The 14,772-nt window shown below is 47.0% G+C and overlaps 3 protein-coding genes across 3 annotated transcripts in view; 2 read left to right on the top strand and 1 right to left on the bottom strand.

Annotated features, from left to right (window-relative positions):
* HEATR4 (HEAT repeat containing 4) overlaps window positions 1-1,348 on the bottom strand; it is a 57,681-nt gene extending 56,333 nt beyond the window's left edge. Inside the window, exon 1 of the mRNA XM_030813085.1 lies at window positions 1,280-1,348. The gene's annotated coding sequence lies outside the window, so the exon portion shown is untranslated. The remainder of the gene's footprint in view (window positions 1-1,279) is intronic.
* RIOX1 (ribosomal oxygenase 1) overlaps window positions 1-5,497 on the top strand; it is a 49,611-nt gene extending 44,114 nt beyond the window's left edge. Inside the window, exon 3 of the transcript XR_004030122.1 lies at window positions 5,434-5,497. The gene's annotated coding sequence lies outside the window, so the exon portion shown is untranslated. The remainder of the gene's footprint in view (window positions 1-5,433) is intronic.
* Window positions 1,285-7,742, top strand: LOC100591629 (acyl-coenzyme A thioesterase 1). The gene is given in 4 exon segments (XM_030813113.1): window positions 1,285-1,782; window positions 1,785-1,826; window positions 5,434-5,636; window positions 6,997-7,742. Coding segments are annotated over 4 exon segments (1,254 nt in total). The 5' UTR covers window positions 1,285-1,373; the 3' UTR covers window positions 7,597-7,742.
* Window positions 7,743-14,772: the final 7,030 nt, after the last annotated feature.

Consider the following 14,772-nt stretch of genomic DNA (forward strand, 5'->3'; position numbering starts at 1 on the left):
CACAGAATATACTTGATGTGTGCCACAGAACCTATACAGAGGTAATTACAACTAACGGAGTTGTATGATAATGACATGGGACATGAGAGCATTTGGAAAGAGATAAAAAGGCTTACCTTGAGGACAGCCTTATTAGGAGGCGAGGCAAACACAGGTTTTGTGGGTTTGAAGCTTACGCATTTATAGGTTTCTCTAAGTACCAAGATAGGAAATTATGAAATCAGGTATAAGGGCTTGGGAGGGGCCTAAAGCTTAAGTTTGATGAAAAAAAAAAATACCTCTGGTTGGAACCAATAGCCTATGAAAAAGTAGAAAAAAGCCCAATGCATGGGGAGCGCCGGTAGTCCCTTGACGTGTTTGAGAGGCTGAGGCAGGAAGATGGCTTGAGCCCAGGAGTTTGAGGCTTGTAAGTGTGCAGTGATGGTAAACCGCCGCTGTACTCCAGACTGGCAACGTAGTGAGACCCTGTCTCTTTAAAAAAAAAAAAAAAAAAGGATGAGAGAGGTAACACTTGCCTGACTGGAACAAAAATGAGAAACCAGTATAAGAAAATAATAACTATTGGCCGGGCACGGTGGCTCACGCCTATAAATCCCAGCACTTTGAAAGGCCGAGGCAGGTGGATCACAAAGTCAGGAGTTCGAGAAATTGATAACTATTACCTCATTTGGCTATTTTTACACCTGTAAGGAATGAAGCTCAGAGGTCACACAGCTAGTAAGAAGCCAGCACCCTTCGATGTGGGATTGATGTGGAGGATAGGCATATACAGAGAACACAAAAGCAAAACACCATGGTGCAGATTTTGAAAGAAAAGCCCTAAGATTAGTAATGAGTGTGAATTATTCAACAAAGTGATCAAAACCAACTCCAGTCCTGCATTCCTCTTCGCCATCAGGAGTTTGGAGCCTGGAGACTGCTAGCTGCCTGGTTTTTTTTTTTTTTTTTTTTTTTGACGGACTCTCGCTCTGTCGCCCAGGCTGTAGTGCAGTGGCATGATCTCGGCCCACTGCAAGCTCCGCCCCCCGGGATCACGCCATTCTCCTGCCTCAGCCTCCGGAGTAGCTGGGACGAACCAGTCCTGGCCCAGCCCATTCCACGAGCCAGCAAGCTTCTGAAAAGCAAAAGTAGGAAGTTGCTTTCCAACATAAAGTGGAGGTTTCAGCACAGGAGACTTCAAGCAAGTTCCAGTTGTGTCTATATTTGGTCTGGCTGATCGGCTGGACTCTGGCCTTCCCCGCTCACATTAGCAGACAGCTCTGCCCTAGTGGACGCTTACCCTGCGACGGCAGCCCGAGAGGAAGAGTTGGGCAGAGTTGCAGGGGTCTCTACAGCTGAGGCATGTTGGCCGGATTATTTGGGTTCCTGCTCGGATGGCGGCGACGCCGATCCTGGAGCCCGCGGGCCGCTGCTGCTGGGACGAACCGGTGCGAATCGCCGTGCGCGGCCTAGCCCCGGAGCAGTCGGTCACGCTGCGCGCGTCCCTGCGCGACGAGAAGGGCGCGCTTTTCCAGGCTCACGCGCGCTACCGCGCCGACACCCGCGGCGAGCTGGACTTGGAGCGTGCGCCCGCGCTGGGCGGCAGCTTCGCGAAGCTTGAGCCCGTGGGGCTGCTCTGGGCCTTGGAGCCCGAGAAACCCTCGGTGCGACTGGTGAAGCGCGACGTGCGAACGCCCTTGGCGGTGGAGCTGGAGGTGCTGGATGGCCACGACCCCGACCCCGGGCGCCTGCTGGGCGGAGCGCGGCACGAGCGCTACTTCCTCGCGCCAGGGGTGCGGCGCGAGTGCGCGCCGGCCGGGTGCGAGGCACGCTTTTCCTGCCGCCAGGTGACTCACCTCTGCTAATTGTTCCCGTCTGCCCGTCCCTGTTCCTGCGCTTTCCACTTTGTGTGTGTGTGTGTGTCCCCCGCCCCGCCCCTTTCGCTTGTGTGTGTGTGTGTGTGTGTGTGTGTCTCTCCTCCCGCCCCCCCAACCCCCGGGCTATGTTGCCCAGGTAGCTCTTGAACTCCTGGACTCAAGCTATCTATCCTCCCGCCTCTGCCTCCCTAAGAGCTAGGATTGCAGGGTGAGCCACCGCGCCCGGCCCTTTGAGGGGAGTTACACATATTTTTTTATTTTTATTTTTTTTCGTCCCTGCGCTTTTCACACGGAGAAAGGATGTAGCTTCCAACATTCCGGAGGTTAGTGTAAGGAAACAGGAATGGAATGGAAAGTTGGTTGAGGAAGTGCCCCTGCCGCTCCAAAACTGAGAGGTCCCTCAAACCTAGTGCTCAGTTAAAAGACGTTGTAAGGGCCAGGCGCGGTTGCTCACGCCTGTAATCCCAGCACTTTGAGAAGCCGAGGCGTGCGGATCACGACGTCAGGAGATCGAGGCCATCCTGGCTAACACGGTGAAACCCCGTCCTACTAAAAATACAAAAAATTAGCCGGGCATGGTAGCGGGCGCCTGTAGTCCCAGCTACTCGGGAGGTTGCGGCAGAAGAATGGCGTGAACCCGGGAGGCGGAGTTCGCAGTGAGCCAAGATCGTGCCACTGCACTCCAGCCTGGGCAATAGAGTGAGACTCCATCTCAAAAAAAAAAAAAGGCATTGTAGGAAAGAGAAAAGACACTTATAATATTAAAAACAAAGAAACAAACAAACAAAAAACAGGCCAGACGCGGTGGCTAACACCTGTAATCCTAGCACTTTGTGAGGCCGAGGCAGGCGGATCAAGAGTTCAAGACCAGGCTGGCCAACATGGTGAAACACCGTCTCTACTAAAAATACAAAAATTAGCCAGGTGTGGTCGTGCACGCCTGTAGTCCCAGCTACTTGGGAGTCTGAGGCAGGAGAATCGCTGGAACCCAGGAGGCAGAGGTTGCAGTGAGCCGAGATCATGCCATTGTACTCCAGCCTGGGGGACAAGAGTGAAACTCCATCTGAAAAACAAAAACAAAAAACAAACAACAACAAAAAATTTTCAAGTAGTTTCAATGTTCTTATTTATGTATTGACCAGGAAGCCACTTTTTTTTTTAATAAAAAGAATTCCTACTGGTTTTCTCACTGTATTTCCATGGCAGCCAGGAGGTGCCAGGTGGCTGGGCCTGTGACAGCATAGAGGTTATGGTGCCTGCCCACCCACCATTGCTCCAGCTGCAGCTGCTGCCCCCTGCAGGGCCTGTTCGTTCCTGCTGCCTAGCTCCCTGCTGGCTGTCTATGATCTCCCTCCTGTTGTCACTCCAGGAGAGCAGCCACCTCCTTGTGCAGGGCAGAACCAGGTACTGATTGTGGCCTCTCCTCTTGGCCTCGAATGGTATCCTTCTCATCAGTGAGCAAGTCCCCAAGACCATGGTCTTCTCCATTGTCAGCATAATTCTCCCCACAAGCTGGGGCTCCAGGTGCTGCTCTACCCAGCAGTGCTTCTCACCCACACAGTGGTCATACTTTGGCAGGGGCTGGTGCAGTATGAAGACCTCGGTGTTTTGCATGTGCTTCATCTCTTGCAAGGCCCTCCGGGGTTGGGCTCCAAGACTAGGGAAAAGCCTAGGGCTTCACACCCATGGGCCACTTTATCCACCAGGTCCGGCAGCAGGGTGCGGTACTGCTTCCAGGCCAGGAAGCTGTGGTGCTGCTGCAGTGTCACATGCAGCTCCCTGAGAAGCGGCGGCTGAAGCCCCGCAGGAGGCCGTCTGGAAGCTGCCAGCACGCGGTCCCTGTCCATCAGCACAGGCATGGGCTGTGCTCATCACTGCTGGGGCACTGGGGTTTCTTGGGATCCTAGAAATTCTGTGGGATCCCACAAATGTTCTTTAAAAGTTTCTCATTTTTGCAACTTTTCTTTCAACTCCCACAGTATGTTAAGGTTTATGTAAATTAGCATTTACAATAGGAAAGCCTCTTGCTGTCAAATGGAAATTTGAGGTTACTGGATACTTTTATATTACATAAAGAGCAATCAGCCATTGTAAAAATGAAATGATGCTTATCCTTATTAATAATCAAAGAAATGCAAAATAAAACAACAGAGTACATTTCACACCCTCAGAAGTGGCCCACTTTTAGAAGCCAGCATTATCAATTGCTGACCAGTATGTGGAGGAAATGAAACTCACTGCTGGAAGTCAACATATTCATCTGCTCTGGGCAACAATTTGTCTTAACTTATAAAGTTAAATATGTTGTTCTACTTGTACATGTGCAGCATATTCCTGATAAGAGGAAAGCCATTGCAGATGAGCAGTCCGGATTAATTTAAAAAAAGAGCAGAGCTAACTGAAAACAGTCCAAATGTCCATCACCAATAGAACAGATTAATAAATTGAGGTATATTTCCAGCAGTCAAAGTGATTGAACTACAGCTACAAGAATCAACATCTATCAAGATATACAAAATAAAAGAAAAAAATAAAAAAGAATCAACATGGATGAATCTCCAAACCACTGTTGAGTGAAACAGTCAAACCCTAGGAGAACACATTCAGTATCATTCCATTTAGATACAATTCAAAAAATAGGCAAAATAAAATATTTTTTAAGGTACATAATCTAAGTGGTAATACTATAAAGGAAACCAAGAGTGATACACAAAGTCCAGGATACTGGAAAGGGAGGAAAGGGCACAGGGGTCTGTGGGACTTTTATGGTTTGAGGGTATCAGCACTGAACTATTTCTTAAAGTGTTGCCTATAAGGTGTTTGCATTTTTTTTTTTTTCTTTTGAGACAATGTCTCGCTCTTTCACCCAGGCTGGAGTGCAGTGGCGAAATCTTGGCTCACTGCAAGCTCCACCTCCCAGGTTCAAGCGATTCTCCTCCCTCAGCCTCCCAAGTAGCTGGGATTACAGGTGGCCACCACCACACCCAGCTAATTTTTGTATTTTTAGTACAGACGGGGTTTCACCATGTTGGCCAGTCTGGTCTCGAACTCCTGACCTCAGGTGGTCCACCCGTCTCAGCCTCCCAAAGTGCTGGGATTACAGGCGTGAGCCACCGGACACAGCCTGCGTTATTCTTCTTTAATTTTGTGTGAAACACAAAACCTTTAATGTAAATGATAAAAATATTCAGTAAGTGGAGTCATTCAGAATGAGTAGCCTTTTGAGTCTGTCTCCATTGAATAAGTACATTCTGTTGAGTGCACTGGAGAGGAATTTGTGCTCTTCTATGTAGCAGTCTTTCTTTTTGTTTCTTGGTGGTGCACCATTAAATGGATTCATTCACCAGTTAAAGGACATTTGGGTTGTTTCCAGTCTTTGGCTACAATGAGTAAAGTCACTATAAACACTTGCCTACAAGTTTCTGGACGAACACAGGTTTTCATTTCTCATGGGTAGATACCTAGGAGTGGGATTGCTGGGTCATATGTGTGGTAAGTATATGTTTAACTTGATAAGAAACCATCCAACTGTTTCAGGAATAGCTTAGTTTTGCATTTTGTTTTGTTTCTTCCCAAGAACCTGGGCCCTTTCCTGGGATTGTGGACATGTTCGGAACTGGAGGTGGCCTGCTGGAGTATCGGGCTAGTCTGCTGGCTGGGAAGGGTTTTGCTGTGATGGCTCTGGCTTATTATAACTATGAAGACCTCCCCAAGACCATGGAGACGCTCCATCTGGAGTACTTTGAAGAAGCCGTGAACTACTTGCTCAGTCGTCCTGAGGTTAGTTCTCCTCTCAGATTTATGGGCTATGATGTATCAGGTCTCTTCTTAAATGGTCTGGGTTTTCACAGAAGTTGACTCATTCATGACAGCCATTCCCTACCCCAACACACACTACCTTTTTTAGTCACTTCTTATAGACAGTTTCTTTCTTTCTTCTTCTTCTTCTTTTTTTTTTTTTTTTTTGAGATGGAGTCTCACTCTGTTGCCACGCTGGAGTCCAGTGGTGCAATCTTGGCTCACTACAAGCTCCACCTCCCAAGTTCAAGTGATTCTTGTGCCTCAGCCTCCCGAGCAGCTGAGATTATAGGCACCTGCCAACATGCCTGGCTAATTTTTATATTTTCAGTAGAGACGGGGTTTCACAGTATTTGTCAGGCTGGTCTTGAACTCCTGACCTCAAATGATCCACCTACCTTGGCCTCCCAAAGTGCTGGATTACAGGCATGAGCCACTATGCCCAGCCTAATTTTTATATTTTTTTTTAGTAGAGATGGGGTTTCGCCATGTTGGCCAGGCTGGTCTCAAACTCCTGACCTCAAGTGATCTGCCCACCTCGGCCTCCCAGAGTAATGGAATTACAGGCATGAGCCACCACACTTGGCCTCTTATAGACAGTTTCTATACAATTCTATATTACTATATTTCCTGCTAGTAAAGATATTCGTAGTTGGTATTATGCAATTTTAAATTCCAGTATGTTTTTTCTTTCTTTCTTTTTTTGTTTTTTTTTGAGATGGAGTCTTGCCATGTCATTGAAGCTAGAGTGCTATGGCATGATCTCAGCTAACTGCAACCTCTACCTCCCAGGTTCAAGTGATTCTCCTGCCTCAGCCTCCTGAGTAGCTGGGACTACAGGCGCATGCCACTACTGCCCAGCTAATTTTTGTATTTTTAGTACAGACGGGGTTTCACCATGTTGGCCAGACTGATCTCAAACTCCTGACCTCAAATGATCCACCTGCCTCAGCCTCGCAAAGTGTTGGGATTACAGGCATGAGCCACCGCACCCGGCCATGAGATGATGTACTTGTTGATGATGACTCAGTTTAGTTATGACATTGGGAATGGGTGGCTCAGGTGGGAGAGAGAAAAAGATCATGGGAGATATGAGATTAAGGAACTGAGAGACCAGAGTAGTTGACAGATCATCCACATGGTTATCACCAAGAGTGATGATGGAGAAATTGTGGAAAGGAAGAGATAGTGGGGAGGTAAATTCCCAAAGTTGCAAATCTGGATAAATGGTAGAACCCAGATTCAGACCTCAGGTTCAGCTAACCTCCGGGGTGGACACTACTCACCGTATTCCACTGTTTGTGGAGTCATTCTTCTTCTTTTTCCTTTGTCCCTTTCTCAGGTAAAAGGTCCAGGAGTTGGGCTGCTTGGAATTTCCAAAGGGGGTGAGCTCTGCCTTTCCATGGCCTCTTTCCTGAAGGGCATCACGGCTGCTGTGGTCATCAACGGCTCTGTGGCCAATGTTGGGGGAACCTTACACTACAAGGGTGAGACCCTGCCCCCTGTGGGCGTCAACAGAAATCGCATCAAGATGACCAAAGATGGCTATGCAGACATTGTGGATGTCCTTAACAGCCCTTTGGAAGGACCTGACCAGAAGAGCTTCATTCCTGTGGAAAGGGCAGAGAGCACCTTCCTGTTCCTGGTAGGTCAGGATGACCACAACTGGAAGAGTGAGTTCTATGCTAATGAGGCCTGTAAACGCTTGCAGGCCCATGGGAGGAGAAAGATCATCTGTTACCCAGAGACAGGGCACTATATTGAGCCTCCTTACTTCCCCCTGTGCCGGGCTTCCCTGCATGCCTTGGTGGGCAGTCCTATTATCTGGGGAGGGGAGCCCAGGGCTCATGCCATGGCTCAGGTGGATGCTTGGAAACAACTCCAGACTTTCTTCCACAAACACTTGGGTGGCCAAGAGGGGACAATCCCAGCAAAACTGTAATTTTTATTTGATCATATGGCCTCTCTGTTGCTAATCTCTCCTGGGAACATCTGCCACATTTAGTGTGTATATGTGTATTCATTCTTTTGTATTTAATAACTGCTTAAAGTTTCTCCCCCTCATTATTAAAATGAATTTACCAGTAAGAATGAGTTTTTAAGATTTTCATAAACTGTACATTTTATCAGTTTGGGAAGGGAATAACTGTAGAAAACACAAGAAGTGGAAAAAGTCAACTTCCTATCTCAACACACAACTGATGAGGCTTTAGTTCTGAAAGGAAAAGTGAGTAACATCAATTAACAGTGTCTGGTACATAAATGGAGTTCAATAATTATTTGCTGAATGAGTATAAGTGAGCCAGGCGTGGTGGCTCACACCTGTAATCCTAGCACTTTGGGAGGCTGAGGTGGGCGGATTACTTGAGGTCAGGAGTTTGAGACTAGCCTGACCAACGTGATGAAACCCCGTCTCTACTAAAAATACAAAAAATTAGCTGGGTGTGGTGACGCATGCCTGTAGTCCCAGCTACTCAGGAGGCTGAGGCAGGAGAATTGCTTGAACCCGGGAGGTTGCAATGAGCTGAGATTGCGCTACTGCCCTCCAGCCTGGGCAGCAGAGCAAGACTATGCCTCAAAAATAAATAAATTAATTAAATAAATAAATGATTACCTACTGTGGAAGAAAAGCACATAATATAAAAGGTATATCAGATTTCAGTTTCTCCTTTAAGAATGGAAGTTAACATCTTGCCTATAAACTGATTACTAGTTAGATATAAAACTACTAAAACTTTTCAAAACCAATACATATTTAGTTCTTTGATATCTTCTCCTTGGATTAATAAGGATTCTCCTAGTGCAAATAAATTTTACATCCCTGTTTATACATATGGACCTTTAGGATTTAATTGTTTCAAAAGCTGATAAAACATTATTTAGATGAATTACATAAGTGATTTTAACAATGATAAATGTGAAATTCAATAACAATTTAGGCTTGGCGTGGTGGCTCACACTTGTAATGCCAGCACTTTGGGAGGCCAAGGCCGGTGGATTGCTTGAACCCAGGAGTTCAAGACAAGCCTGGGCAACATGGCAAAACCCCGTCTCTACAAACAAATGCCAGACATGGTGGCGCATGCCTGTAGTCCCAGCTACTGGGGAGGCTGAGGTGGGAGAACTGCTTGAGCCCGGGAGGCAGAGGTTGCAGTGAGCCGAGATCGTGCTACTGTGCTCCAGCCTGGGTGACAGGAAGATACTGTCTCAAAAAAAATAAATAAATAAAAGAAAAAGAAAGACAATATTTATATAACTTGATATAAATAGTTCCACAATAAACTTGATTTTTCTTAAACCTCAGTTGTATTTAAAAGAAAGAAAAAACCTTAATTTATTATTCTTTTCTTTCCCTGTCCTTTTTTTTTTTGGAGACAGGGTCTCATTCTGTTGTCCAGGCTGGAGTGCAGTGGCACAGTCACAGCTCACTGCAGCCTCAGCCTCGTAGGTTTAAGCTATCCTCCCACCTCAGCCTCCCTAGCAGCTGAGACCACAGGCACACACCACCATGCCTGGCTAATTTTTAATTTTTTGTACAGATGGGGTCTCCCAATGTTGCCCAGGCTAGTCTTGAATTACTGAGCTCAAACAATCCTCCTGCCTCAGCCTCCCAAAGTGCTGAAATTACAGGTGTGAGCCACCGCTGCCAGCTTCCGGCACCTTTTTTCTAAAGGAATTCATGGTCTTGTAGCAGTAGAATATAACCAGATCTACAATAGAGAGATGATATCCTGAGATGACACTACCTCCTGTGTTACTCTGCAACCCAGGAATGCAGCTGGTGCCATGTCTGTCCAAACTTCCACAAGAATGCCATTGCTGGGCACGGAGCCCCATTTAGAGTACACATGACCTGAGGCTCTGAAAACTCTTAGAGATGATGCAATCTGGGACCGTTCGTCATAGCTGGCCTGGCCAGGTCCCACCCCAAGATGCCAGGCCACAACACAAAATTTCAAGTCATATTGTTTTATCTTTTCCCTTGCAATTATATAGTATATGACTCTCTTAGAAAAGTGCAGTAGTTAAAACTTGTTTTAGTAGATGCTGGATCCCAAACTTGAGTCTGCTGAAGCCCTTTTGAGACCCTAGGGACCCTATTCCCCATTCTTAGAAATTCGAGCTGGTGAATATTAGATTCAAAAGCACCACAGATGGGCGGGTGAGTGTAGAAGCACATGCCTGTAATCCCAGCTACTTGGGAGGCTGAGGCAGTAGGATTGCTTGAGCCCAGGAGTTCAAGCCAGCCTGGGTAACATAGTGGGACACCATCTTACAAAAACAATTGTTTTTTTGAGATGGAGTCTCACTCTGTTGCCCAGGCTGGAGTACAATGGCTTGATCTTGGCTCACTGCAACCTCCGCCTCCTGCGTTCAAGTGATTCTCCTGCCTCAGCCTCCCAAGTAGCTGGGATTACAGGCACCTGCCACCATGCCCAGCTAAATTTTGTATTTTTAGTAGAGATGGGGTTTTGCCATGTTGGTGAGCTGGTCTCGAACTCCTGACCTCAGGTGATCCACCTGGCTTGGCCTCCCAAAGTGCTGGGATTATAGGCATGAGCCACCACACCTGGCAAAAAAAGTTTTAATAACATGAAAAATTTTAAAAAGCACCACAAGGGTTCAATTACCTATCAACCTCTTGACATTTCGTCTTTTTTTTTTTTTTGAGACAGGATCTAACTCTGTCACCCAGGCTAGAGTGCAGTGGCAGTGACATGATCTCGGCTCACTACAGTCTCGATCTCCAAGACTCAAGTGATCCCCCCACCTAAGCCCCCTGGGTAGCTGGGACTGCAGACACATGCCACCATGCCCAGCTAATTTTTGTATTTTTGCAGAGACAAGGTTTCACCATGTTGTCCAGGCTGGTCTCAAAACTCCTGGGCTCAAGCAGTCTGCCCATCTTGGCCTACCAAACCGCTTGGATTACAGGCATGAGCAACCGGGCCCAGCCTAGTTAGTCTTTATTAGTTATTTGAAAGACATTTTTCTCTTCACTTTCAACCCATGCACACTGTGAAATATATAGAAAAGTTCATTAAACTAACATGCTCCATAATGATTTACTTATTTATTTGAAAACAGAGGTCGGGTGCAGTGGCTTATGCCTGTAATCCCAGCACTTTGGGAGGCCGAGGCGGGCAGATCGCCTGAGGTCAGGAGTTCTAGACCAGCCTGACCAATATGATGAAACCCTGTCTCTACTAAAAATACAAAAATTAGCCAGGTATGGTGGCATGTGCCTGTAATCCCAGCTACTTGGGAGGCTGAGACAGGAGAATCGCTTAAACAAGGAGGCGGAGGTTACAGTGAGCCGAGATCACGCCATTGTACTCCAGCCTAGGCAACAAGAGCAAAACTCCGTCTCAAAAAAAAGAGAAAAAGAAAAAAGACCGGGTGCAGTGGCTTACGCCTGTAATCCCAGCCCTTTGAGAGGCAGAGGTGAGCGGATCATGAGGTCGGGAGTTTGAGACCAGCCAGGCCAACATGGTGAAACCCCATCTCTACTGAAAATACAAATATTAGCCGGGCGTGGTGCTGGGCGCCTGTAATCCCAGCTACTCAGGAGGCTGTGGCAGGAGAATCACTTGAAACCGGAAGGCGGAGGTTGCAGAGAGCCGAGATCATGCCACTGCACGCCAGCCTGGGCGAAAGGGCAAAACGGTGTCTCAAAAAAAAAAAAAAAAATAGAGATGGGGTCTCCCTATGTTGCCCATGCTGGTCTTAAACTCCTGGGCTCAGGCAATCTTCCCACCTTGGCATCTCCCAAAGTGCTGGGATTACAGGCAGGCACCACTGCACCTGGCCATCATCAATAATTTTAAAGGGAACCACCACGTAACCAATACCCAAGTCCAATGGGCATCGTTTTTAAAAGCATATTTAAAGTGTATAACATGGACCAGGCACGGTAGCTCACGCCTGTAATCCCATCACTTTGGGAGGCCAAGGTGGGTGGATCACTTAAAGTCAGGAGTTCAAGAGCAGCCTGGCCAACAGGGAAAAACTCCATCTCTACCAAAAAATATAAAAATTGGCCAGGTGTGGTGGTGTGCACCTGTACTCCCAGCTACTTGGCAGGCTGAGGTGGGTGAATCGCTTGAACCTGGGAGTCAGAGATTGCAGTGAGCCAAGACTGTGTTAGTGCACTCTAGCCTGGACAATAGAGTGAGACCCTGTCTCAAAAAATAAAATAAAAATAAAGTGTACAAAGTGATGGTCGTGGCGGGTTGTTTTTGCTTTTGTTTTCAGAGACAGGCTCTGGCCAGGCTGGAGTGCAGTGGTGCTATCATAGCTCACTGTAGCCTCAAACTCCTGGGGGCTCAACCTATCCTCCCACTTCAGCCTCCTGAGTAGCTGAGACTATAGGCACTTGCCACCATGCCCAGCTAATTTTTAATTTTTTGCAGAAACAGGGTCTTATTATGTTGCCCAGGCTGGTCTCGAACTCCTAGCCTCAAGTGATCCTCCTGTAATCAGTAAAAGGGTCCAGCTGCTCGCCACTTGTAAAAAGAAGCCAATATAATAAGAGTGAGGTGTGATAAAGAGAGTGAGTTTTATTATCCATGCTAGCAACGGGAGGAGTGAGTGTAATTATTTGCAAATATTTCCACTCTTCAATTTGTGGAGGGAATCCGGGAGTTTTTGAAGAGAGAGTTTGGAGTGCAGAAGAGGCAGCGGAACTAGGAGTTGTCGGGTGGCGTGACCTGATCCAGTGGCTTGTTCTGAAGTATTGTTTCATCTGGTGAAGGAGCCATTGCTATCATTGTGGCTAGAGGTGTCTGGTCCATATCCAGATCCAGTCCCTGAAGCTGAAGGAAATATATGACCAGGTAATGGTGTGTACTTAACAAGCATCTAGGTAAATACATGTGCATAAGGCATGGAAGCATAGAATGGGAAAAGAAAGGGCGTGGAGGTTCAGCACATTCCGAGGGTGTATTTCAAGATGAAAGGAAACACGTATGCAGCTGGTCTCAGAGTTCTATCTTGAGACTCGCTGGGGGAGGAGAAAGGGGAAAGGAAAAAAAAAGTCTTAAGGTTTGAGGCTAAGCTGCTAACCTGCTTAGTTACACTCCCACCTTGGCCTCTCAAAGTGCTGGGATTATAGGCGTGAGCCACTGTGCCAACCCAACATAGTGTTTTGATATGTCTGTATTATCACACTGTGAAAGGATTCCTGCAATCCAGGTAATTAACCTATCCATCACCTCCCATCTTTCTCTCTCTCTTTTTTTTTTTTTTCCCGGTGGTGAGGACACTTGTCTTAGTCTGTTCAACTGCAGTAACAAAATGTCTTAGACTGGATAATTTATAAACAACAGAAATGTATTGCTCACAGTTTTGGAGGCTACGAAATCCAAGATCAAGGCACCAGCAGATCTGGTGTCTGGTGAGGGCCTGTTCCTCATAGATGGCACCATCTTGTGTCCTACCTAGTGGAAGGAGCAAGGCAGCTGTCTTCAACCTGTTTTATAAGGGCACCAATCCCATTAATGAGGGTTCTACCCTCATGACAGTCACTTCCCAAATGCCTCGTGATGTATATGTGTGTCTGTGTGTGTATCTCAGGGGCGCCAGGCCTCAATTTCCTCATCTATACAATGGGTATAACAACAATCCCATCTTGTTGGGAGGAATTAACAATCATGCATCAAGCCCTGGGCATCAGGCTTCAATGTATGTTATTAGAGCTAATCATTATTTAATGTTTTAAACAACCCCAGGAAGCAGAGAACATTCCTGTCACATTCTGCAGAAACAGAAATTGAGGCAAGGGGCAAAGCCATTTGCCAAGGTCATAGATCCTGCAAGGCAGGATCTGAACCTGGGGCTTCAGATCCTGGGGCTTTATCTGATTAAATAGCAAGAGAGAGTGCTGAGATTTTTTTGGTGGTGGACAGTCCTTGAGGCAAGCCATTTTTAGAGCATCTGGGCCACTTGGGGAATTGAATCTTTACCAGGGCTTCCCACCTCCCGTTGCCCCTTCTCTGAAAGTGACCCCCTCCCACAGTAGCACCCCAACCACTCAGAACCCCCAGGCCTTCTTCTTTGCACATGCTGAAGCTAATATTGCCTCCACTCCACCCCAACGTCAGGGACCCTGGCCCAAGCCCTTCCCTGGGAGCCCTTCCTCCTCTCATGAGGCCTCCTTCCCAGCCCCTCAGAACAGCCTCCTTTATGAGACTGGCCAAGATCCCACTGAAACCTTCCCCATCTACTTTATAAAATTAATCAGGGAAGAAGGGAGGGGGCAAAATGGAAATCAGCCCAGCTTGCAGCACACACAGCATTGGTCATGAGGTCAGCTGTTCTCTGACCCACTTGCTCAGAGTTGTTTGCTGCCTGTTGCTCTAGAGTCACATAGACCCTGTCACAAGGTCATAGCTCCCCTTCACTGCTCTATAGATAACAACTGGAACATTATAAATCGTTAACTTTTCCATTTCAGATATTCTTTCAAGTCCTGCGTAGCCATGAAACTGAGGCAGGATAGGTAGTTAAGGGAGTGACCGTGTTCTCGGGATGCAGCGACCATGGCACGCATGCAGTCAACGCAGTGAGCCTCAGCATTCGCATTGTCATTGCGCTCATTGAAGCAAAGCTGTCTTCAGTAGGGAATTTCCCCCATAGACAGCATGAGCATTTTAATTTTACCTGTCCTCAAACTGACATTTTGCTCATTATAATAGTAGAAGACAGCCCCACATGGAGATGTAATATGCTAGTGAGACATGTGACATATGAACAAGCATGTACAGCTACTAGGCATGTGCACCCAGAAGACCACCCGAACATGCTTACTAGCAACACCTCTTCCCACCACCTTATGAATAATCATGGAAGACTCTATAAAGGGAGTCTCCCTACTGCCAGTCTCTGCTGTCTCACCCTTATGAGCAGCCTGCCTTGAATCCTCACTCTCTCACGGTATACTGCCCATTCTGCATGTAACTTTCAAAATATTCTTTTTTCTTTGCAATAAATTACTCTATGCTGCACTTCTTTGCTGTGTGTCTCTTGTTTAAATTCTTTTAAACCAAGAAGACAAGAACTGAGGTGTCACATCAGCCACCAATGAAACTGCTGATGCCAGCCTGACTGAAGGACCCCA

This window comes from Nomascus leucogenys, chromosome 1a (genome assembly GCF_006542625.1).
Source record: "Nomascus leucogenys isolate Asia chromosome 1a, Asia_NLE_v1, whole genome shotgun sequence".
NCBI lineage: Eukaryota > Metazoa > Chordata > Mammalia > Primates > Hylobatidae > Nomascus > Nomascus leucogenys.